Here is a 27,038-nt window from a genome sequence, read left to right on the forward strand (position 1 = left end):
ACGGTAAGACGGTTCACATGGATGCAAGCTGCATTAATCACGCAGATAAGAAGAGGGTTGCACACGATATGCAAGCTAAACAAGTCTTCGGACTGAAAACTACAACGCAGGCATCTGACTATTTTCACATTGGCACTCGTACTTACAAATAAAATATCGCAGCTGACACAATACTGTTCTACTGTTCTGAGATCTCTCCTGAGCTTACCTCCCATGCATACAACGCAACACCGCCCAGAACTGTGACCTTGGGTACGTCCGCATCTCTCTCCTGGCCCATCTGCACAGTGAATTCGTCCGCCAAAACCGCAGTTTCGAGAAGCAGCAGCGGTGTTTCGTCTACAACAGAGCTGCGTCATGAAAACCTTCACAGAGGGACCCAATAAAAGAAGCCCCGTGCACCGGTGCTGCTCATACCAGTAACTGCCTTACACTCGTCGACACGTCCTGCAACGTAGCACGGATAATGAGCACTGCAGCGGTAAGCTTTCTCCTCTGCTTCCAGTTTTTTTTTTTTTTTTCACAGGTAATCTCGCGCATACTCTCAGGATATTTCGGCTGCTGCCTGTAAGGTACTGCCAGGAGCAATGTATGATCGTGGGACATGTGATCAAAATGTCGCCAGGCTCTCCAACAGTTATAGCCAGTAAATGTGTCCTGATGATGCCCCTGCTTCTTCATTCAAGCAGTTCCACATTTAGTATCACGGGACTTAGTAGATTCCATTACAGAGGTTCCTACCTCAAAGAAATGTCAGTAGTTAGCGGGAATCGAATCCGAGTCCTTCCGTACCGGAGGCAGCGACACTAATCATTCGGATACAGAAGTAGCCAGCACAAAAATGTAAAATTAATAGATTCTTTGTTTTAATATTGTAGTGAAGGGCCCATTGTAATCATTAAATTGTTGTTGTTGTGGTCTTCAGTCCTGAGACTGGTTTGATGCAGCTCTCCATGCCACTGTGTCCTGTGCAAGCTTCTTCATCTCCCAGTACCTACTGCAACCTACATCCTTCTGAATCTGTTTAGTGTATTCATCTCTTGGTCTCCCCCTACGATTTTTACCCTCCACGCTGCCCTCCAATACTAAATTGGTGATCCCTTGATGCCTCAGAACATCTCCTACCAACCGATCCCTTCTCCTGGTCAAGTTGTGCCACAAACTTCTCTTCTCCCCAATCCCATTTAATACTTCCTCATTAGTTATGTGATCTACCCATCTAATCTTCAGCATTCTTCTGTAGCACCACATTTCAAAAGCTTCTATTCTCTTCTTGTCCAAACTATTTACCGTCCATGTTTCACTTCCATACATGGCTACACTCCATACAAATACTTTCAGAAATGACTTCCTGACACTTAAATCTATACTCGATGTTATAAAATTTCTCTTCTTCAGAAACGCTTTCCTTGCCAGTCTACATTTTATATCCTCTCTACTTCGACCATCATCAGTTATTTTGCTCCCCAAATAGCAAAACTCCTTTACTACTTTAAGTGTCTCATTTCCTACTCTAATACCCTCAACATCACCCGACTTAATTCGATTACATTCCATTATCCTCGTTTTGCTTTTGTTGATGTTCATCTTATATCCTCCCTTCAAGACACCATCCATTCCGTTCAACTGCTCTTCCAAGTCCTTTGCTGTCTCTGACAGAATTACAATGTCATCGGCGAACCTCAAAGTTTTTATTTCTTCTCCATGGATTTTAATACCTACTCCGAATTTTTCTTTTGTGTCCTTTACTGCTTGCTCAATATACAGATTGAATAACATTGGGGAGAGGCTACAGCCCTGTCTTACTCCCTTCCCAACCACTGCTTCCCTTTCATGTCCCTCGACTCTTATAACTGCCATCTGGTTTCTGTACAAATTGTAAATAGCCTTTTGCTCCCTGTATTTTACCCCTGCCACCTTTAGAATTTAAAAGAGAGTATTCCAGTCAACAGTGTCAAAAGCTTTCTCTAAGTCTACAAATGCTAGAAACGTAGGTTTGCCTTTCCTTAATCTTTCTTCTAAGATAAGTCGTAAGGTCAGTATTGCCACACGTGTTCCAGTATTTCTACGGAATCCAAACTGATCTTCCCCGAGGTCGGCTTCTACTAGTTTTTCCATTCGTCTGTAAAGAATTCGTGTTAGTATTTTGCAGCTGTGGCTTATTAAACTGATTGTTTGGTAATTTTCACATCTGTCAACACCTGCCTTCTTTGGGATTGGAATTATTATATTCTTCTTGAAGTCTGAGGGTATTTCGCCTGTGTCATACATCTTGCTCACCAGATGGTAGAGTTTTGTCAGGACTGGCTCTCCCAAGGCCGTCAGTAGTTCCAATGGAATGTTGTCTACTCCAGGGGCCTTGTTTCGACTCAGGTCTTTCAGTGCTCTGTCAAACTCTTCACGCAGTATCTTATCTCCCATTTCATCTTCATCTACATCTTCATCCATTTCCAAATCATTAAATACGTTGACATAATTATTTTATGTGGACTCATTCGAATGAATCTTTCAGTGCACAACTGATCGGTGTTCAGCACTATAACTTCGCTCTCACTCGAGTGGCGCCCGTAAAACGTTTAACAATTCAACTGGTAAAATCCAAAGGAGTTTTACAAGAATAGTTAAAGAAATTCTGGTATTTCATGTTACGTTATTAGAGTCTTCATTAGTATGAAGTCGAGGCGCAAACTAAAGAAGCCTATAACGAAAACAATTAGTACTGATCGTAACTAATATTGTTATCAACTTAAGTAACGCTAACAGAAAAAGTGTTCATCGTGCAATTCTCGGCTGGTAGGTTTTGGTGCGTACTGCAGGTCCGTGAGTCGGCCCCACACGTCATTAAGGGGTCTCTGGTCTAATGATGGCCACTCTTGACTGAAACGGGTTACCAAAATCAACAATGAATATTCGATGCGATCTATACCGAATGTTTTGTTATGCTGTTAAATACGGTCACTGTCACTCCAATAAGGCTTCAAATATTAGAACACTTAAGAGCCTATTAGAAACTTTTACTTTAATGCTTGCTGTTTGAGAAATAATTTAATCAAATATTAGTTAATGATTAATTAGAGATGAGTAAATTTTGCTTACTTGTTACATTCCTTTTGTTATCTTCAATTTGCCTTACAAGCATGCTTGCTTATAGCTACGACATGTAATTTTCGAAACTGTAGTAGGAATTTTTGCATGAACTTGAATTACTACTTGCTTTTTCTTTGTAATACACGAGTTGCGGGCAGCAGTTCAAACGTTCACAAATAATGCCTTAATAAATCCTGTTCTTTTCACTTTCTATACTCACAACTTTAAAAACATCGAAAACTGTTTAGCAAATAAGACGCAATTAAATTAAATAGCTTAAATGCTGTGTATGAGACGTTTTTTTCTAATATTGCTCTAAAAAGTTGTCTTTGTGTGTTCGCTATCACGAAATTTCGCCTGCTAGTGAGCTCACGACAGGTTCACCCGAGGGAGGCCTATAGGTCCAAAATACGGTCCTGCTGGTACAACCGCCGCGCGGGATTAGCCGAGCGGTCTCAGCGCTGCAATCATGGACTGTGCGGCTGGTCCCGGCGGAGGATCGAGTCCTCTCTCGGGCATGGGTGTGTGTGTTTGTCCTTAAGATAATTTAGGTTAAGTAGTGTGTAAGCTTAGGGACTGATGTTCTTAGCAGTTAAGTGCCATAAGATTTCACACACATTTCAATAATTTTTTGCTAGTACAACCAACTTATGCTCCTTAAAAAATGTGGTTATAATACACTCCTGGAAATGGAAAAAAGAACACATTGACACCGGTGTGTCAGACCCACCATACTTGCTCCGGACACTGCGAGAGGGCTGTACAAGCAATGATCACACGCACGGCACAGCGGACACACCAGGAACCGCGGTGTTGGCCGTCGAATGGCGCTAGCTGCGCAGCATTTATGCACCGCCGCCGTCAGTGTCAGCCAGTTTGCCATGGCATACGGAGCTCCATCGCAGTCTTTAACACTGGTAGCATGCCGTGACAGCGTGGACGTGAACAGTATGTGCAGTTGACGGACTTTGAGCGAGGGCGTATAGTGGGCATGCGGGAGGCCGGGTGGACGTACCGCCGAATTGCTCAACATGTGGGGCGTGAGGTCTCCACAGTACATCGATGTTGTCGCCAGTGGTCGGCGGAAGGTGCACGTGCCCGTCGACCTGGGACCGGACCGCAGCGACGCACGGATGCACGCCAAGACCGTAGGATCCTACGCAGTGCCGTAGGAGACCGCACCGCCACTTCCCAGCAAATTAGGGACACTGTTGCTCCTGGGGTATCGGCGAGGACCATTCGCAACCGTCTCCATGAAGCTGGGCTACGGTCCCGCACACCGTTAGGCCGTCTTCCGCTCACGCCCCAACATCGTGCAGCCCGCCTCCAGTGGTGTCGCGACAGGCGTGAATGGAGGGACGAATGGAGACGTGTCGTCTTCAGCGATGAGAGTCGCTTCTGCCTTGGTGCCAATGATGGTCGTATGCGTGTTTGGCGCCGTGCAGGTGAGCGCCACAATCAAGACTGCATACGACCGAGGCACACAGGGCCAACACCCGGCATCATAGTGTGGGGAGCGATCTCCTACACTGGCCGTACACCACTGGTGATCGTCGAGGGGACACTGAATAGTGCACGGTACATCCAAACCGTCATCGAACCCATCGTTCTACCATTCCTAGACCGGCAAGGGAACTTGCTGTTCCAACAGGACAATGCACGTCCGCATGTATCCCGTGCCATCCAACGTGCTCTAGAAGGTGTAAGTCTACTACCCTGGCCAGCAAGATCTCCGGATCCGTCCCCCATTGAGCATGTTTGGGACTGGATGAAACGTCGTCTCACGCGGTCTGCACGTCCAGCACGAACGCTGGTCCAACTGAGGCGCCAAGTGGAAATGGCATGGCAAGCCGTTCCACAGGACTACATCCAGCATCTCTACGATCGTCTCCATGGGAGAATAGCAGCCTGCATTGCTGCGAAAGGTGGATATACACTGTACTAGTGCCGACATTGTGCATGCTCTGTTGCCTGTGTCTATGTGCCTGTGGTTCTGTCAGTGTGATCATGTGATGTATCTGACCCCAGGAATGTGTCAATAAAGTTTCCCCTTCCTGGGACAATGAATTCACGGTGTTCTTATTTCAATTTCCAGGAGTGTACCTCCTGGTAAGTGGAAACTGTGTGACGGACCGGAAATAGAAGCCTCGAACATTTGCCTTTCGCCGACTGAGCTATCTTCTGTATTATTTTTAACTCAATTTTTCCAAACGAAAGTTTCTAGTATGTGACGACAGTATTTCTCTCTTCAGTTAATTGTGTGTTTCTTGTAGATATGAAAATAATAAAGAAAAGGACATAGAATAAATGTAAGGTATCTTAAGTAACCGACCTTTCTTCTTGTTAGACTTGCAGCTTTGTCTTAAAGTAAAACAGAATTTCATCTTCACAGGCAGTAAATTAACACATTTTGTTTTCCAGTAGGATAAAATAACACATTTTAAAGTGGAAAACTTTAAAATGAAGCTTTTAAAGTGGAAAAATGAAGGGAAATGTTAAATAACGTCCTCATAACACGTTTCACAACTAAACATTTTCAAAAAAAGCTTAAAGCAATTGATCACAACATTACAAGGAAGAAAAATGTAAATGACTACTGAATATTCTAGCGTATGTGTAACTCCCATTACAAATTTTCGTCGTTTTGAGGTCTTAACCTAAAATACTTCTGCGGCTGCGTGAACTTTGTGTATGTACTAAATGTGAAAATCCCATATTTTATAAATTAGTGGAAACGTGGTTCCTTAACATTGTCTGTACTACCTTGTCTTCGTTCGTGATGCGTGTATGCATGGCTTGCATTTTGTTCCGAGTATCGAATTTGTTAGTATTTTACACCATTATTTCCTTAGGAAGTCCTGGACATCTTTACCTGTTACTTCATTCTTTGGTATTACATTTGATATGGAGACAAACAGATTCCATATTCTCATATTCCTGGAAAATTTTTGAGACGGTACCGCACGGTGGGCTGTTATGGAAGGTAGCTCGAAGTGAAGGAACCCGTAGGATTGTCGTCGATGGCGGGCGTTCATCAAAGACAAGAATATCGTCAGGAGTATCCCAGTGAAGTGTGACAGGACCGCTGCTATTTTCTGTACACATAAATCACCTGCCGGACGGGATGGACAGCAATCATCGGTTGTTTTCTGATGATATTTTGTGAAGTACTGGAAGGTGTCGAAGGTGAGTGACTGTAGAATGATACGAGAAAGACAAAACTTCTGGTTGGTGTAATGAATGAGAGCTAGGTCTAAATGTAGAAAAACGCAAGTTAATGCGTATGAGTAAGGAAACAAGCCCGTAATGTTCGAATACAGTGTGTAGTGTCGAATTACTAGTGTCCTGACTGATACAGTCACGTTGTTTAAATATCTGGGCGCAACGTTGCAAAGCGATATGAAATGGAACGTAAATGTCAGGATTGTGGTAGGGGAGGCGAATGGCCGATTTAGGTTTATTGGGAGACTTTTAGGAAAGGGTGATTCGTCTGTAAATGAGACCTCATATATGACGCTACTCTTGAGCGCTGCTCGAATGTTAGGGATCTGCACGAGGTCAGATTCCAGGAAGACATCGAATCAATTCAGAGGCGGGCTGCTAGTTTCGTTTCCGGTAGATACGAACAACACTCAAGTGTTACAGAGATACTTCGAGAACTGAAATGGGAAGGAAGGGAAGATTAAGGTTAACATCCCGTCGAGAACGAGATCATTAGAGACGGAGCATAAGCCCTGATTGTATCAAGCATGGGGAAGGAAATCGGCCGTACCCTTCCAAACGAACTATTCCGGCATTTGACTTCTGCGATTTAGGGAAATCACGGAAAACCTAATTATGGATGGTCGAACGCGAGTATGAACCTCGTCCTCGCGAATGTGAGTCCAGTGTGCTAACCACTGCGCCATCTCGATCTCTATTCCAAACAGGAATCCCTGGTAGAAAGGCGACGTTATTTTGGAGGGACACTATTGAGGAAATTTAGAGAACCGGAATTTGAAGCTGACGGCAGAACGATCCTAATGCCATCAACATACATTTTGTGTAAGGAACACGAGGGTAAGATACAAGAAATTGTTGATGATTCGGAGACATATAGACATTAGATTTTCCCTTCCTCTATCTGCGAGTGGAGCGGAAAAGGAAACGACCATATTACTGTCACAGGGAACCCTCCCCCACCTCGCGGGTTATGTAGGTGTGTAGGTGCAGGAGTAATTACAAATGAACCATGTTAATGTTCTCTTTTTTGCAAACGGGCTAACGGAAGGACTCAAGCGTTTAAGTATATGAGATTCCTGTTCGATAGGTCTTGTGCCTTTCCGTATAGTAGTTTTGCACATTGTACATTTTCATATGTCTTTGGTTTTCGAAAATCCCACCATTTTGTATAAGACGATGTATTCACTAAAGTTAAGTCCATACGTTCGCTTGAACAGTGATTGGAGACAGATCACCGTATGCCTCCTCCTATCTTCGAACTGACTTTCTCAGTTATCGGGGAACCTAATATTGCGCCTGGATTCCTAACAACAGTGCCACTCGGAAATTTTCACATGTGCTATGCTTTTTCCGGGATTATGAATTTACATGTGAAAGAAAAACATCCAGAATCAGTTAGGAAGTGAGGATATGAGCTCTTTTAATTTCAGTATGACATTTATCCATTCCATCACCGAACCACGCGTCGCAATTCACGTAAGGGGAATACTACACGATTTGTGACCAACATCTGTGTGCTTCTCACTGCAGTACCTCATCAGCAGATAAAAGGAAATATGTGCTGATGTTTGATTACTTTTGGCATTATAGTACATTCTTAGGAGACTCACTAATGGCTCATGAGAGACACCAAGGATGACGACCCACCTAAAATTGTGTGTGACACGAGGCGTTAACCCAAATTGGAAAATAGCAGCACTGCGAGGGTGAATAAGCCTATCGATAACCTTACAGCTCAGTTCAGTACATACAAGGTTTCAATGCGACGGTTGGGAATAACAAGCGCTTTGATAGCGATATATCGTACAAAATAACAGCATACAGAGACTTCTGACTCGAGAACCCAGAAATGTGTTGTGCACGTTCAGCGGCCAGTAAACCGAAATCAGGAAAAGTCGATTAATCTGCTGGGTGGTTCTTCGATATCTACCTACTTCACGAAAAACGTTTAACGTGGTCGTCTTGCGATTTATTACTGGTAGTCTCAATAAGAATTCTACTTCTCAGTGTTTCAGATAGCACTTTGATAGTCATGTCACTAAACTTGGTAAAGTATATTCTTACATATGAATTAATGGGGTGATAATTTTTTGTGCTCGATCTGGATGTAACACGAAGCTAAAGAATTTCCCTGTGACTATGACATTGGTTTCAAATTGTTAGAAATGTATGTGTGTCATACACATCAGAACCGACGAACAGAAAGCAGTTCATTTCTGAAATGAAGAATTCTAGCAAGCGCTTCTGAAAAGCTAGTGAATATATATATATATATATATATATATATACTCCTGGAAATGGAAAAAAGAACACATTGACACCGGTGGGTCAGACCCACCATACTTGCTCCGGACACTGCGAGAGGGCTGTACAAGCAATGATCACACGCACGGCACAGCGGACACACCAGGAACCGCGGTGTTGGTCGTCGAATGGCGCTAGCTGCGCAGCATTTGTGCACCGCCGCCGTCAGTGTCAGCCAGTTTGCCGTGGCATACGGAGCTCCATCGCAGTCTTTAACACTGGTAGCATGCCGCGACAGCGTGGACGTGAACCGTATGTGCAGTTGACGGACTTTGAGCGAGGGCGTATAGTGGGCATGCGGGAGGCCGGGTGGACGTACCGCCGAATTGCTCAACACGTGGGGCGTGAGGTCTCCACAGTACATCGATGTTGTCGCCAGTGGTCGGCGGAAGGTGCACGTGCCCGTCGACCTGGGACCGGACCGCAGCGACGCACGAATGCACGCCAAGACCGTAGGATCCTACGCAGTGCCGTAGGGGACCGCACCGCCACTTACCAGCAAATTAGGGACACTGTTGCTCCTGGGGTATCGGCGAGGACCATTCGCAACCGTCTCCATGAAGCTGGGCTACGGTCCCGCACACCGTTAGGCCGTCTTCCGCTCACGCCCCAACATCGTGCAGCCCGCCTCCAGTGGTGTCGCGACAGGCGTGAATGGAGGGACGAATAGAGACGTGTCGTCTTCAGCGATGAGAGTCGCTTCTGCCTTGGTGCCAATGGTGGTCGTATGCGTGTTTGGCGCCGTGCAGGTGAGCGCCACAATCAGGACTGCATACGACCGAGGCACACAGGGCCAACACCCGGCATCATGGTGTGGGGAGTGATCTCGTACACTGGCCGTACACCACTGGTGATCGTCGAGGGGACACTGAATAGTGCACGGTACATCCAAACCGTCATCGAACCCATCGTTCTACCATTCCTAGACCGGCAAGAGAACTTGCTGTTCCAACAGGACAATGCACGTCCGCATGTATCCCGTGCCACCCAACGTGCTCTAGAAGGTGTAAGTCAACTACCCTGGCCAGCAAGATCTCCGGATCCGTCCCCCATTGAGCATGTTTGGGACTGGATGAAGCGTCGTCTCACGCGGTCTGCACGTCCAGCACGAACGCTGGTCCAACTGAGGCGCCAGGTGGAAATGGCATGGCAAGCCGTTCCACAGGACTACATCCAGCATCTCTACGATCGTCTCCATGGGAGAATAGCAGCCTGCATTGCTGCGAAAGGTGGATATACACTGTACTAGTGCCGACATTGTGCATGCTCTGTTGCCTGTGTCTATGTGCCTGTGGTTCTGTCAGTGTGATCATGTGATGTATCTGACCCCAGGAATGTGTCAATAAAGTTTCCCCTTCCTGGGACAATGAATTCACGGTGTTCTTATTTCAATTTCCAGGAGTGTATATATATATATATATATATATATACATATATATGGTGCTGACGTTGATAATAATTTAATTTGGCGGTCATTTCGACGAGGAAAACATAACTTGGCATATTGCTCTACTTTAATGTCATTTGGAATTCCACGCAGACAAGGTATGCTAACAACAGACTCGCGGTCTATTTACTGTCTTACGATGATTTATCTTAAGAAAGTGACTACATTATGGAAACAATAGCAGCGGCCACAAACAGCTGAACACCATCCAGAGGTACTCAACTAAGCTGAAAACAAATGCAATTAAATTTTCATTGACAACTCCTGTTATTCCAATACTACATTATGAATCACCACAATTATTAAATTTAAATTTAGTTTAAGATTAATGTAATAATAATTACGTAATATGTCTTTATCTTGCCTCATTTCCACTGAGAAAATTCTATATATTTGTAGAAATAAATACGTGTCCTACAGCGTAGACACACGTTGCTAATACATGTTGACGATGTGCTCAATATGTTGCTGGTCCACCTCCGCAGAGCAATACAGCGGTCACTCTGTGTGGCATGGATACAGTAAGTGCTTGGTAGCAGTGGCGGCTCATGCGAAATAGCACCAATGTGCTGTAATGTAGCGGCCAGTAGTCTTTTGAATTTCTGGTTCGCGTTGGAACTGAAATGGCGTTATTTTAGTAAGATATTTACAGTGTGCCGTAGCACATTAGCCTCTGGTAACCGGCCACCACTGCTTCGTAAATTTCTGGAGTGTATGGCACGAGATGTCTATGGGCACATAAGGCAATTGTCGTTTATTACAGGTCCGTACCTTTAGTGCGCAGAGCTTGTGGCCTTAAAGTCCCAGGAGAGTTCCAACCGCTTCATACGGTGAGAATTTCTTTGCCAAGGACTCTATTCAATTCACTATAATGCTCCTCAAAAACCGGTGTAGCACGGTAGGTATCCCACTAGGTCATACCATCGCCATCGAGGAAGGCATTAACAGTGAATAAATGCAGCTGATCCACTGTAATCATGAAGTAGTCCACAGCTGCCGTAGTGCCTTCTATTACTACCACAGGCCCAACGGAATCCCAGGTGAATACCCCCAACAACATTAAACTGCTCCCATCCATCCGCTTCTTTGTGGCGCAGTGCATGTTTCGGGCACCTGTTCCCCTGCATGTCGATATAAGAGCACACACAACAAACCTGAAGTAACTGGAAACGTAGTTCGTCAGACCAGTTGACGCGTTTCCGTTGAACTACGGTACAATCTCGAGGATCTCATGCGAACTGAAATTGTAAATGTGGACATCGTTGGATCAACATGGAAAAGCCTAGACGTGGTCGAATGTCAAATTCAGAGTTCTACATTGTGCACTAGACGTTTGCTCTGGAACACATTTGTGTGCGTCAACACTGTGCTCCATCGTCATATCTGCCACAGATCGCCGCTCATCCTGCTATACGCAGAGGACAAGCATTCGATCTCCAAGTTCTGCCTTGCCAACTTATCGTTTAATCGCCCATCAATCATTTTCCCAAGCTGCTCACACCGATAGCGCGCAAGAAAGCGATCTGCCGTTCCTGACGGCCATTCCTTGCCCTTACCCATGAGACCCATGTTAAAGTCACGTATGTCAGTGAACTTCCCCATCTGCGGCTCGTATCCTCGATAGAATGACTCCTCACTTGTCTCTGTTCAGGATGTGTACTAGGTAATTATAATTAAAGTTCCAATTTCTAAGCCGGACGGGGAGGCCGAGCGGTTCTAGGCGCTACAGTCTGGAACCGCGTGACCGCTACAGTCGCAGGTTCGAATCCTGCCTCGGGCATGGATGTGTGTGATGTCCTTAGGTTAGCTAGGTTCAAGTAGTTCTACGTTCTAGGGGACTGATAATCTCAGAAGTTAAGTCCCATAGTGCTCAGAGCCATTTGAACGATTTGAACCATTCCAATTTCTAAACGTTGAAAAAACAAACTACTACTCAGATAGACGTCATATTTAAACTGAAAATTATCGAAGAAGGAGGAAACACTATGGCAACAAGAAAGGTAACGAAAATATCCCACTAGTTGGCACTGTAACCGTCATAACGAAAATGAGTTCCGGTACAAATGACAGGTGAATCGCAATACGACGCCTACGGTGCGAGTTGGGCATTAAACCAACCGTACTGTGAAATGTGAATGATGTATCAAGTTTGACATTCAATAGTTGCGCACTGATACTTAGATAAGACCATCTACAGGACAAGGCGGTACAAATATGGCTGGGAAAGATCGGGTTTAAATTGTCATGAGGCTAAAAACGCATAAAAAGCAAAAATGACATTTTGAAATGTTAAACATTGTTATAGGCTGAAGTCCAGCAAACGTTCGTTAACTTAATTACAGAATGTAAGTATAGCCACGTCGGCTGCATAAAATTGTGTCAGATTTGATATGTTCAACTTCTATTGCTGTCCCCCGTTTTCTGTCACAGTTTGAAATCGAGAAAGAGCATGTGCGACAACAGATCTGAGTATCTCAAGGGAGGCGTTCAGGATGCGTTGCGCAATATGAGCCTTCAGTTCAGGTACGTTTATCTTTCAGATAATCCCACAGCCAGAAGTGACACGGATTAAGACCAGGTGATGTGGACGGTCAGGCTGTAGGGAAATGACGGCTGATAATTTTATCATTTCCAAAATACCTCTGCAGGAGCTGCTTCACTGGGTATGCAATGTGCAGAGGAGAGCGTCCTGAATAGAAATGGCCCTACCCACACATCCACCCAAAGGACCTATCTCCTTGACAAAATATGGCCTTAAGATAAACGATGCCGGGGACCCGCACCACACAGTCACCTTTTCAGGGCAAATCCGTACCGGATGATGTGCGAGCGGATTTTCCGTTGTCCACATTCCGCAATTTTGTATACTGACATGTCCCTGGAGATGGAAACGGGTTCCGACTGTCTAGAGAATGTTCTGTGGCTATTCATTGTCCACTTCCATGCAAGCACGGAATTCTGAGGTGAACGTTTGTCTTACTGCCAGCTGACCATGACGGTAATTTTGTATGGATAGCAGTGCAGGATGTTTCGTAGAATCTTATGCGCTGTGCTCACAGGAATGTACAAATTTCGGGCAAATCCCCGTGCACTGCACGTTAGCACACCACCGCTCGGCCCCTCCTACAGTGCTGTGGCCACATCTTCTACTGACATCGCATCGATTGTTTTCGTCCCTCTACCACATTGCACTTCAAAAGAACCTCTTATCGAATACTTAAGCTTCCAGAACTTCTGCAGAGCTGCTGGCGCACAGTCACCGTTCATGTAAAAAAGCTTCACCATGCAGCGCGCGATCCTGCGTTCAGACCGTCATGCCGACCGTCTCAGACCCAAACTCAGGAGCAGTCGTGTAGATCGCGCCGTTTGCTTTGCATAGACTGCAGCTTACAGTACCATCTTGTGGTAAAATTTTCGTTAGTTGTTTCTGTTCAGAGCGTTTCCTTGTCCTTAGATAATATTTCGTTCAAATTTAACGTCATTCTGAGCACTGATTCCCTTTATACCGCGTTCTGAAACTACATTATTAAAGTCACCTTGTACCTCCTTCAAGGCGTAGCCCGCTACAACGCAACCAGATGGTATGCAACTTCACTCTACGTGGCGGTCATAGTGTTTTGGCTCTTCAGTGTATGATTCGTAGAATAAGCAAACAACTAATCCAAACTAAAATTCAGCACGTTTGTTGGACATGGAAGATTTCTTGTGAAACTAGAAAGGAAAATGTGTGGGTGAATTACTACCTCTTGGATGTCGTAAATAAAGTAATTAAAAGTCACCAGATTCAGTAAACTAGTTGGTAGAGAGCATTAATTACTTACGAAACTACAGCTCTTGTAGCCCGCTACAACGCAACCAGATGGTATGCAACTTCACTCTACGTGGCGGTCATAGTGTTTTGGCTCCTCAGTGTATGATTCGTAGAATAAGCAAACAACTAATCCAAACTAAAATTCAGCACGTTTGTTGGACATGGAAGATTTCTTGTGAAACTAGAAAGGAAAATGTGTGGGTGAATTACTACCTCTTGGATGTCGTAAATAAAGTAATTAAAAGTCACCAGATTCAGTAAACTAGTTGGTAGAGAGCATTAATTACTTACGAAACTACAGCTCTTAAAGCCTGGTCGAATCACTGGCTCTCGGAAATCAGAAATCAAGCATTATTAATCAGTGACTAAAGAGCAGTCAGCTTTGACAGAGTTTGTTGTTATCAGCTTCAAATGCCCAGGTGATCAAGTTTCGCAGTTGTTCGATATTCTTCCAGTTCCTTTTGAAGTGAAATCTGCTTGCAGACTCATGTGGGTGCTAGAAATTACAAGACTCTGGAGAACGTACCACGAATGTACACGATTGGCTTTTAAAATCGCAATACTAGGGAGGGTAGCAAATAGTGAAATATTGCTTATTATGTGTATTCAGTATACTAGGAAAAATATATTATATTTGTGGAGGATTTGGAAGCATTAACGGAACAAAATTTAACCCATAGACCTTCCGGCTCTGGCAGCAACACACTCTCTAACCTGAGTGGGCATCGAGCCCAGCCGCCCGGAGTGGCCGAGCGGTTCTAGGCGCTTCAGTCTGGAACCGCGCGACCGCTACGGTCGCAGGTTGGAATCCTGCCTCGGGCATGGATGTGTGTGATGTCCTTAAGTTAGTTAGGCTTAAGTAGTTCTACGTTCAAGCGGACTGATGATTTCAGATGTTAAGTCCCATAGTGCTCAGAGCCATTTTGAACCATCGAGCCCAACTGAGCGCCGATGACAAATGTGGGTATGTCATCTGTGGAGACTGGTGAGCTGTGACATGTTAATCTCTCGCCAGCCCGTGGTGAGGAGTTTTCTGCAGGTAAGATATGTGAAGAATGTGCCGGCCAGGGCAAACCTCGAAGACCTTCTGTTCACAGGTAGGTTGAGAGAACACGGGCAATGTGGAAACTTGAGTTACTGTGTTGAGGGATTGTGCAATGAATATGTTGTAGATTCAGCATACCCCCCGCCCTTAACACACCTACTGGTCAAACTACCGGTCACTGGTTGTGCGAATCGGGGATGTTGTGCATCCTACCTTCAGGCCTGGGTCCTTAACAAATCGACGCCGGCCGCTGAGGCCAAGCGGTTCTAGGCGCTTCAGTCCGGAATCGCTCTGCTGCTACTGTCGCGGGTTCGAATCCTGCCTCGGTCATGGATGTGTGTGATATCCCTAGGTTAGTTAGGTTTAAGTAGTTCTAAGTCTATGGGACTGATGACCTCAGATGTCCTATAGTGCTGAGAGCCATTTGAACCATTTTGAACAATTGGACGAACACAAATGCAATCTGCTGACATGCGTTCTCCTAGTCTGGCATGTTTACCGTCATGCTGTAAGCAGTGCTGAGGTTCGTCTGAAGAAAGCGTGTTACCACACCTGCGTCTAATATTGTCTTTGCGAGCACCATTGTCGTTCCGTGTTTCTCTCTACAGTCACCCCAGTAGGGGCCGCAACAATAGTCTTCACGGTGACGTCCCCTAGTGCTCCAGCCTTCGTCGTTCTGGCCGTGCAGATTTTTAACTTCGTGCAAACAAGCTTACGCCGTATTTTAACGTATGTGACACGTCTGCACGAATGTGTACGACCGAGAAAGCAACACGTATGCCGTTTACGGTGGTAGTCGTTTTGGGTCGTTGTTTTTCCTGCATTATGTTGACTGGGTTTTCTCCTCAATACAGCTTTTACATACTCGCATTACAGTCGTGGAAGCAACATCGCGGAACGATAAACTGCATGCGGTAATCTTTCCTCATGTTTATTATGCAATGTAACGCTGGTATTACGGCTTTGTGAATTTTAAAGACAGTCAATGTATTTGCAAAGGCGAAAATTTTTTGTGAGCATGCAAAAGACAGCATTCAGATGCTCAAAGGGGCAACGATGTACGATCTGCGAGAGTGCAGGTCAGTTGTTTGGTAAATAGCATGAGGAAAGTTGGTGACAATAACTAAAACACTGCTGTGAAATGAATACTTTACAAAGTACGAGTAGTTTATTAAGTTTTCAATACTTTTAAGTGAAGTTTTTTAGTAACACAATGAACATCTGCGATAAGAAATGTGCTGTTGTTTTCTAATAGAGTGCACAAACGGATACGTTTTTACTTCGTAGCGTGTTCATAGTGCCTTGTACAATCAGTCGTCTCAAATACTTTATTCGTATTTCTAAAGTCTTGAGTCTTGTGTAACTGCCAAACGATTAATATTAGGTAGTAATAATCATTATTATTACATAGTCATTATTATCTCGTCGCAGTTCTCTGTTGTGAGTAGATCAAACGTCAATTCACGAAGCCTCTCTCATTTCATCCTTGTTGTTGCATTTTTAGCATCAGCTGAAAATGAGCTTTACCTTTCACTTTCTGCAGCCTTATTCTATACTTTTGGATGACCAGTACTGTAATGCAATTACCAAAGACTGTTAGTACTGGAGAAGACGATTAGCATCGCGGAAAGATTTGTATTGTTTCGTATTTAATTTACTAACAAGATATATTCAATTTAGCCACGTTGAGCTACAATTAAATTATTCATGAATGTTTATCTTCCTTTTTGGCAAATAGTAGTTCTTATAACACTGTAAAGTATCGTTAACATTTGCTCGTAAATAAACGACACTCATTGTTTCGAAGAGTTTTTGTTACTGGTTTCGGAACATTTAAATTTCATTATTTGGTGTAAAACATAAAATCGCTTACCCATCTGAGGGCATCGTCACCCCAATGTTGTCATGAGAGCAAAGGTCTCACATCTGAAGGATAAAAGGTTCATAAATTCCATAAGAACCATATCTGTTACCTTCCAAATTTCACAAATCTTATCTCGTACCTTCCAAATTTCAGGGGTTCGAGTTCTGCACACAGTTCTGATCTGCTAAGAAGCTTCATATCATCGCTCAATTGGCTACAGAGTGAAAATTTAATTTTGGAAACAAACCACCAGGCTGTGGCTAAGCCATGCCTCCGCAGTATCCCTTCGTCTAGGAGTGCTAATCCTGCAATTTATGCAGGAGCAGTTCTGTGAGTATTCGAACGAAAGGAGATAAGGTACTGGATGATCCGTTTAGTCGTGCTCACGTAGCTCAGCTGCTAGGCCTGTGAAATTCAAAGTTCCCGGGTTCGAGTCCTAACCCAGCACACAGTTTTAAACCATTAGGAGATTTCGTATCAGTGCACATTCCGCTACAGAGTGAAAAATCCCGTTAATGAAGGACCTTAATATATGTGCCATCACGCTGTCCCGGAATTTCACGTAAACCGTGGCAACGTACACAACTTAATATTGTTTTCTTCTCTCACATTTACCTGATAGGCAGCAACTTTTCATGCGCATTTTGCTCAAAAACATATTCAGGATCTTTACCTGAGTCTTAGTTATCCACATCATCCACTAATTTTTTCACATCGTCCCTGAAAAGCCTTTTCCTGATAAGAGCACCACATATGTTACCACTAATGGCTTCCATGCTTTCGACGCTTCACCGTGTTTAATTGCCATATCACGCAAAGCTGCTATTAAGCCGTCGGCACATGGGACGAGGCAGCTACCGTCGATGTGCACGCAGGCTGGATATCCAACGTCACTGGACACACACAGCGCCGTCGTCACGCGGCACTGGCTGGTTTACCCTTTCGCCGCTGTGAGAGTGTATACGCGTACTGATACGCCGTATCCTACGTATTACGGAGGTGTGGCGCACCCTGATTGGGTTTTCCTGTGTTGCTATTGAAATCTAAATGCATCCTGAGCAGCCGACCTCTCGCTGCTGCGGACAAGTTACTTCCATATTTCGGTCACTAAAAAAGCTTCGAGAACTTAACATAAAACACAAGTGCCCCATTGCATGCTGTCATTTAAAAAAATCATACCCATATTTACAGTTGTTTATGAGATATGTTGATTTTTTATGACCACATAATTCGCGGTGTGCAAGGACGTGAATAGGTGCGTACGTTGGAGATCCAATAGCTGGAGAATAAAAAAAGATACTCTTCTGCTCTAAATTGTTAACGAAATTCCGATATCTTATCTACATTTAATTTCCTGCAATATCTGGGCTGAAGTTAACTATATGCAAAGTACACTATATGCAATGGGTTTTTACCTCTGTGAAATACTTAAAATTTTGCGCCCTGTTTTACTTTATATGATGCTGCATAGTAAATATGGCATACAACGGTAAGAAATTTAGTCCTCTATGAAACATTAAGATGTGCGAACATCTGCCCTTTTTCACTTCATAGTTTTCGAAAAATCTGATGATAAGTGTATTATAAAGGCTAGATACTGTCCCTCAAATCAGGCACCAGCATTCGGCGAGCAGTGAAGCCATAACAAGAGAGAGCTCAGCACAGAATGTGAAGAGCTCCTCTGTACCAGTGAAAGAATCAATGTGACATTGTGCTCTCGGAGTTAGATGTGCGGTCAGAGGCGCCGTGTCACGGTTCGTGTAGCTCCCCCCGTCGGAGGTTCGAGTCCTCCCTCGGACATGGGTGTGTCTGTTCTCGTTAGCATACTTTAGTTTAAGTTAGATTCAATAGTGTATAAGGTTAGCGACTGAAGACCTCAGCATTTTGGTTCCTTAGTACTTACCACAAATTTAAAATTTCCATTGTGCTCTCAGTGTTCTCCAGCAGCAGTTGTTGGTTGGTTGGTTTGGGGAAGGAGAACAGACAGCGTGGTCATCGGTCTCATCGGATTAGGGAAGGAAGTCGGCCGAGCCCTTTCAGAGGAACCATTCCGGCATTTGCCTGGAGTGATTTAGGGAAATCACGGAAAACCTAAATCAGGATGGCCGGACGCGGGATTGAACCGTCGTCCTCCCGAATGCAAGTCCAGTGTCTAACCACTGCGCCACCTCGCTCGGTACAGTTGTCAGCTATATTGGTCTTTTAAAATCAAACAGTTCCTTCTTACCAACAGTAGCTCGCCTTGTTCCCGTCGCCCCTCCCCAGAGCCCCTCCCCAGAGCCTCAACTCCGCCGGCCGGAGTGGCCGAGCGGTTCTAGGCGCTACAGACTGGAGCCGCGCGACCGCTACGGTCGCAGGCTCGAATCCTGCTTGGGGCATGGATGTGTGTGATGTCCTTAGGTTAGTTAGGTTTAAGTACTTCTAAGTTCTAGGGGACTGATGACATCAGCAGTTAAGTCCCATAGTGCTCAGAGCCATTTGAACCTCTCCCCTCCTTCTCCCAGAGCGGATTTTCCTCCTTCCTCCCCTGAATCTCTCCACCCCCTCCTCAACTATTTCCCTCCCACGCCCTTCCCTCCCCAGCCCCCTTTGGTGCGGCCCCCGCCCGTCTTCCCCCTCTCCCTCACCTCTAGCACCGCCCCTTCCCCCTTTCTTCCCTTCTTATTCCCCTCCACCCTCTGGCAGATCCTCTGAGTTTGTACATCGTCGTCGGTGTTCTAAGTCAGTATTGTGTTTGGTGATGTTCTCCCATGATGTTAAGAGCTGCGATTTTAATCGTGTGCTGGACTTGTACATAGTGTTGCTGTCAGTGATTGTTACGTGCTAAGCCGCCCATCGCTACTTTTATGCTCTGACCGTACTACGCCTCGTGTTTCTTTTACACATCACAGTGTGTGATTTTTTGTGTTCAGTTTTTAGATTCTTATCGCTATTTTTACACTCACCCCTTTTTACGCTATCTTTCATTATGTTTCCCCTTTTATGTGTCTGTTTCGCCGTATTTCGTCCTTCATGTTGTTTTAAATTTCTCCATGTTTTGTACTTACTGTCTGTCTCTCGGCTGAAGAGCGGCGCTTATGCTACTGTCAGCCCTCCCCATATGGGGCACTGAAACACAATAAATAAAAGAAAATCATACAGTTTGTTCACGAAAATGGACGCGCCTAGAAGTCTTACGTTAGCTCCATTAAAACGCACATTTCCTTCCTTAACCGATTGCAAGTCATGCTGTTCTATCTGTAGTAAGCACAAATAGAATATTCAGTATCCGTGAACCTGTAATAAGACATAAACGAAAAATACATGTCCACCCACTAAGGACATCAGCTTATAGAAGTTCGCCAAACTGAACAAACTTAATCCTTACACAAAATGCACGTGTTTGCATAACACCAAATACTACAAAATTATTTCTATTAATTTCATAGGAAAGTCTCACAAGCTTTTAGGAAACACGAAGGTGAAGAGAAAAGGAATGTATATAGCACGATGCGTACCCTCCTCTGATCCACCGTCGGATCCATAATGTGATGCCTCAGCCAAATACGCTACGCTGATGCTCTGTGCGTATTTCATGTTACATTGTTATTAATTGGCACTTAACTGTAAGAAATCCTAACAAGAACGACACGTGTTCATGATTCTTCAATGAGCTGGTGCCTTTAAAACCACTTACTCTCTTAACACGCGACCTATAACGCGAAAATAACTAAGGAAATTCTTTATCCACCAATACGACGCTTGTTGCAATAAATAGTACCGTTCCAATAACGATTCATTCTAGAAACATTAAATATGCTGGGAAATAGAAACAGCACACTTCATATTCTCAGGTTACAAGGTATAACCTCTACCGAATACGAAAAATACAGCATTGCGTCTTGCTTTCTGCTTGTGACATAGTGACCGTTCTTGCTTCCTATTGGTCCTAATTCACGTGGCACTTTGACGAAATTTTGTTTGCGTTTCACGTGACGAAATGGCTCCTCGATGTCAAATAGCAGGAAGTGACGTCGCTAAAATCAAAGAGCGCCACGTCAGCGTTAGCTAATTGGTGCCATGTGGCGACAGCCTTAGCGAGAATCTGAAATTTTGGATAGAGCTGTCATTTCTCGGTCTATTGTAGAACTACGAGATATGAGTAAAACAAGTACCATGCTTTCATGCATTAAACATTTACCACTGATTACTAAGATGTGGTTTTATTTGTTTTGTTTCAGCTGTTCCTGGTTACTATAATGCTTCATACTGTCATGTCGGCACCACAACAGATTAGTTCTCAACAAGCTACCATTTTGGAACAGTTCAACAACTTCAATGGCATCGGTCCCTGGCACTGGAGGTAGTTTCACATGCATAGTGAAATACGTAGGCTGTATAGAGCTTGGTCGAAGATACTTCGTCAGAATATTACCCTCTTTTTGCCACACCCAATTCCTGTGAGCAGACTGGATAGTCTCTCTGAAATACACTGCCTGCTAAAATAACTTAAGCAAATGTTCGGAAGTCAATGTAACTTCATACACGTAGATACCATTTGAGAGATTCGAAATTTCTGTGACGGGTAGAACGTTGACCAGAGTGGCTTAGTGTTGTTTGTGTTAAGTGTTATTATCAGGCGTGTGCAGAGTCGGATATTGAAGATCACTCTGAACGACATGGAGAAGCCTCATACTCGTGTGAGATAGTGTTATCAGACCCCGAAAGAATCTTGAGGGATCCTCATTGTGTATTTTCATGAGGCCGGCTGATGGCATTGTGCAATATCCACGTCTGAGGGGCGTTCGGATGTGACAGGAGCCTGATGTTCGACTTCATGAGAATGGAGGGTTGAACCCCTGTAAGATGACTCTTTTATGATGTTATTGGATGTGTTAGTATTTGTAAAGAAAAGTAATTGTTTTCTTTGATAAGTTCCTTCCTAACTGAAATTTCAGTACTAAGTTTGAGTCACTATGAACCCAGTTTCCCTGGGTCCACTGTAGCTAGTTTTTAGCAGTATTACTTTATCTGCTCCGGAGTATTGCCGTGTTGCTGTTTCTGGCAGTACTTCATTTGGCAGGTGAGATTCATATTATGTGATTGTTTCCTTCCCTTTTCGCAATGTAGTTTCAGTCAGTTTTTTTTTATTTTACTAGGGTCATATCTCAGCGTAAAAATTTTCGTGTGTTTCAGGTTATATTCTTATGCAGGTAAACATTACAGTTTTCTCTATGCAGTTACGAATTTTAAAACAGTTCGCACTGGCCAAGTCCACTGTGTGTGAAATTAATGGTTTACTTATTTCCTTGCTTATGAATGAGATCGGTGTTCACACACACAGGATTCTTTTTTGTTTCTCGTAAGTGAAGTGGTTTTGAGCTCAGTAGCACATTTAGGTTGACAGTTCACATTCCCAGGTTTGTATTTCCGGTAACACACACACACAAGTAAAGGCTACTCACTTACAGCCTTACACGCCCCCACCGACACGATGATCAATACAAGAGGTCTACTGCCATATTTGCGTAGGGGTTAGTGTTCACTAAGTGAGGCGTTCGCAGGATGTGGGTATTGTGAGGTCTGCATGCATCTGGTTATGATTAACGATTAACAAGCGTTCACCTCGAGATATATTGGGTCGAAATTTGATCGAAGGATAGCGGTTTGAAGGATATCGGGGAGGGGGGCGGGGGGAGGGGCTGTCGGAGTGGCCGAGCGGTTCTAGGCGCTACAGTCTGGAACCGCACGACCGCTACGGTTGCAGGATCGAATCCTGCCTCAGGCATGGATGTGTGTGTTGTCCTTAGGTTAATTAGGTTTAAGTAGTTCTAAGTTGGGGCTACTGATGACCTCAGATTAGGTTCCATAGTGGTCAGAGCCATTTGAACCATTTGGGGGGGGGGGGGGGGGAGTGGCATGGTAAGAGGCAAGGGAAAAAAAGAGCTTTGCGATAGTCGTGTTGGGTAATAAGTCTAGCAACGGATTGCTTGCTATCTGCACAGATCATGCAATGGCTAGACAAGTTAGTGGTGGGTATCATGCAGACGGAAACCTCTGACGTTGAGAGGTATTGTTATTTGGCGGCTGCAGCCGGGTACCGGCGTCCGCTTCTCGACCAGAATCAGCATACCTCTAACAATTCAGACGATCGTCGGCTAGTGTCGAATAGGTCATACACCGGATGCACAGTGAAGCGCACTGTAGACTGTGTATTTGAGCTTTAGTGTGCGAGTTTATCGGCTTTCCTGCTGTTGCCTGTTGGTCGGCTGTGATAGCAGCCGGCATGTACAGTTCGTATTGCAGATGTGCAGGAGCTCGAGAACGTGAGGGAAGGCGTACTTATGTTAAGATTGCAGTCGACGACTAGAAGCCACTAATAGGCCACGGGTCGCATTCTACTTCCGGAAAAGATCCCTGTACATATCTGATAGCTGGCTGTCTGGACCTAGGGCCATCATGAACGAAATGGAACGAGGGGCACATCACCACCACTATCCGGAATGAATCAAAGACCTCCAGGGCTGGAGTTTGCTGCTAGGACACCGCGGGCGCCATGATAAGATGCACTATCATTGCCTGCGTAACAACATGCTTATACAGAAATTGGAATAAATCTTATCTTCTAGCACAGTCTGCTGAGATCACTTATTGAGCTACTGTTTCACTGTCATCACATTACTAGACCTGTCGAGTACTTTCCCTCCACAGGGAGCTCCCTCTCAGGAGCCTCAACAACCAGAAAACTCCATAAAGAGCAGACGGGCAAATAGACAGCGTTATTTCTCCGGTTTTTCACAGCGATTTTCATGGTCAGTTTCAGCAAATTATGCATTGTTCACCATGTTCTCTCATCCACTTTTTCTCCGAGTGCGCTATCGGATTTTCTTCGAACTGAGTTCTCGTATTCCGCACATTTACTACAAACTTTCATGCAGGCTACCATGCTTTTACTTCTGCCTCACCAAATTTCTACAACATAATATCAGAAAACTTAAAAATGCTTAAAGTAGGAATGTACACTGAAGTGCGAAAGAAACTGGTATAGGCATGCGTATTCAAATGCAGAGATACGTAAACAGACAAAATAGGGCGCTGCGATTGGCAAAGTCTAGTTAGACAAGTGTCTGACGCAGTTGTTAGATAGATTACTGCTGCTACAAAGGCAGGTTATCAAGATTTAAATGAGTTTGAGATTGAATCGAGCGGATCGACATGTACAGGTATGGAGACAACCTCATGAACCCACGGTCGCTGCATGTCATCAGGGGACTTTTCAAGCTGTGGGGCGTGTGCTGTTGGAGTGATATGGGACCCACGCTGCATCTAGATACGACTCTGACATGTGACACTGAAACGTCCCCTTAGAAAAATTGTACATGACTGTGCTTAAACTGACACACAATATTTTTAGCCAACGCAATCTGACTTTCAAAAATCCCTGCGAAAGAATGGCCCTGACTAACATTAACCTATACGTTTCACAAATCACTTACCTCACAAAAATCTTGGTTACTCGAACTACTGCAACACAGCGAGCGCCACTACTGCCAGCTAAATAAAAGATTCAAACTACGGAAGGCACTAACTACTGATAGGCATCGTTAGCAAATGAAAGATTTTAATAGAGAACAAACAATGTATTTACCTTAATAGTCATCAAAAGTCATAATATATATAGCAGTTCATGACATCCAGTTTTACAAATTTCAAAACTCCGCCATTTCTCTCCCCACATCCTACACTGCTGGCGGCCCACCTCCAACTGCGCAACGCTACGCGCTGTTAACATCCAACTGCCCAACACTACAATGGCAGACAGCAATGCAAACTAGCCACAGACTGCACAGAGCACAGCCAGTGATTTTCATACAGAGCGCTACGTAACGTTGCCAATAAGAAAACATAAACATCCTACTTACAACACGTACGCAAGCATCCTGTCTGATCACCTGCATCTGTTCACGTCCATTGTGTATTCAGATGGACTTGGGCAATTCCAGTATGGCAATGCGACACTCCACACGTCCAGAATTGCTACAGAGTAGTCCGGGAACACTCTTCTGAGATCCTACACTTCCACTGGCCGCCAGACTCCCCCGACATGAACATTATTTAGCATATCTGGGATACCTTGCAACATGCTGTTCAGAAGAGATTTCCATCCTCAGGTACTCTGACGGATTTACGGACAGCCTTGCAGGATTCATGGAGTCAGTTGCCTCGAGGCTTTAGTCGAGTCCATGCCATGTCTTGATGTGGCACTTCTGCGTGCTCGCAGGGGTCCTCCACCATATTAGGCAGGTGTACCAGTTTCTTTGGCTCTTTAGCGTACGAATGATTAGATATTCCATCCCTTCCAAATATTTGTAATTAGACTGCAACTGGTCGAGTGCACGTGGTAGTTCGACATATGAGTACACAATTATTCTAGGCCGTGTCACACCATGTGGGTCGGTAGTGTTACTAACTTGATGTTTGGTCACATATTTTTATTCAGGCTCTCGAAAGATATGGCACAATGGTTCGCGATAATAGATATGTTTTCAGTGGTCTCTGTATTATATTTATCTAAAGATGTAGAACGAGAGAACATGTTCCAAACTTATTCCTGCATTATCTTGAGTTGCCTGTTTCATTATGACATACTCTCTATATGCATCTGCCTGTATTGTTAAAGTGCTTGTTAAATCTTCCTATGCAACTAGGTTATTCCTTTATTTTGCTTGGCTTAATAAGTGAACTTGTTTAATTTTCAGCTTCACTCTGAGTGACGGTAGCAGGCGAGATGAGAGTGGGGCAGTGGAAGACGGAGCGCTGGTGGTGAGCGGTTCCTACAAGTGGAAAGACCCGGCAGGGTCGGTCCATGTGGTGCACTACGTTGCCGACAGAGAGGGCTACAGAACGTTGGCGGGGTTTGGCCTGGGCACGAACGCAGCACTCACGCTGGTCGGAAAATGACCGCTGGGCCATCGCTGCAGAAACATTACTCAGGGACGCGTCAGGCAGCCTGACGTAAGAGGTCACTGGATAAAAGCTGCAGAATAGTCTAGTGCAATACTCCTGCGCTAAGAAATTAACAGAAACCCTCAACTCACAGTTAGTACGTAGTACTATATGAATAAACAGCGAATATTAACAGCTGTGGCTTTGTTTAACTGCTGTGTGGGTGAAGCATTCTGTGGTCTCCTTCTTTATCTATAGAAATATTGCCACTTATTCATTCATTCATTCGTTGCTAGTGTTTCAAGACACTACAGCGTTCCGACCCTTCCGTAATTAATTAACCTGTTAGGACAGATATGGAATGCTCCAGCCGTGACACTCTAAGGCGTGGGACACGTTAACATCGCATGATGTTCTTTGAGAATCGTTGCTTGTGGAGAGATACGTTGAGTACTTCGAGAGAAAACACACCATAGCCGTGCGGTCTAGGGCATCTTGTCACGGTTCGTGGGGCTACCCCGTCGGAGGTTCGAGTCCTTCCTCGGGCATGGGTGTGTGTGTTGTCCTTAGCGTAATGTAGTTTAAGTTAGATTAAGTAGTGCGTAACCCTGGGGACCGATGACCTCCCCTGTTTGGTCCCATAGGCCTTACTACAAATTTCCAATTTTCCAAAACACACCAGTATTTTCTCCAGATGCTCTGGTAGCCTGATTGGGGAGATGTATGCTTACCTCGTCTCTTCCATAGGTGTCGCGTTGTCATCACTGGATTTCTTGTGCATCAGATGCAGATGCTAACATGCATCCATGTAACAGTGAATCTTGGGAGTAGTGAATGGAAATATTTCGACACTAAGATAATAAAATTTCAAATTACTATGACGCTACCTGACTTCTTTTATTATTATTATTATTTCAATTTCAGTCAGGAAAAAATGTTATAATGGACATTTTCTCAGAGCCTGTCTAGCATAAAAGTTTGCATCAAAGGTCGTGGAATACATGGTGTATCAAAAAGTATCATCCGATTTTAAAAAATCGTAACTATTACGTTATTTCAGATATGTGCATGAACAGCATACTATTGGAAAGAGTAAACTCTCGAGGTTTACATAGTTTCTGATAGGTAGCAGCAGCGTGATCCCACTTCTGTTCTCGTAAAAATGGTGTCGGGGCAAAGGAAAGAGTTTTATGTTCTAAGTTTTGCGTAGTGCGGCTCAGTTACAATTGCTCATCGTGACTTTCGTACCAGGTATACTGTGGATCCGCCTACAGCACAGAGCATTAGATGATGGCATGAACAATTCCAATAAACAAGTTGTTTGTGTAAAGGC

At 44.4% G+C, this 27,038-nt stretch overlaps 1 protein-coding gene across 1 annotated transcript; it reads left to right on the top strand.

Moving 5' to 3' along the window:
• The first annotated feature begins 393 nt into the window (after positions 1–393).
• LOC126100857 (uncharacterized) lies at positions 394–26,437 on the top strand. The gene is made up of 3 exons (XM_049911525.1): positions 394–481; positions 21,001–21,122; positions 25,519–26,437. The coding sequence occupies exons 1-3, from the start codon at positions 467–469 to the stop codon at positions 25,718–25,720; spliced, it is 339 nt and encodes a 112-aa protein (XP_049767482.1). The 5' UTR covers positions 394–466; the 3' UTR covers positions 25,721–26,437.
• Positions 26,438–27,038: the final 601 nt, after the last annotated feature.

This window comes from Schistocerca cancellata, chromosome 9 (genome assembly GCF_023864275.1).
Source record: "Schistocerca cancellata isolate TAMUIC-IGC-003103 chromosome 9, iqSchCanc2.1, whole genome shotgun sequence".
Lineage (NCBI taxonomy): Eukaryota > Metazoa > Arthropoda > Insecta > Orthoptera > Acrididae > Schistocerca > Schistocerca cancellata.

Bases quoted from the DNA above. Each gene is read 5' to 3' on its own strand.
- LOC126100857 (XM_049911525.1), top strand. The intron at 21,123-25,518 runs GTAGTTTCACAT...TTTAATTTTCAG, and splicing joins ATCGGTCCCTGGCACTGGAG to CTTCACTCTGAGTGACGGTA.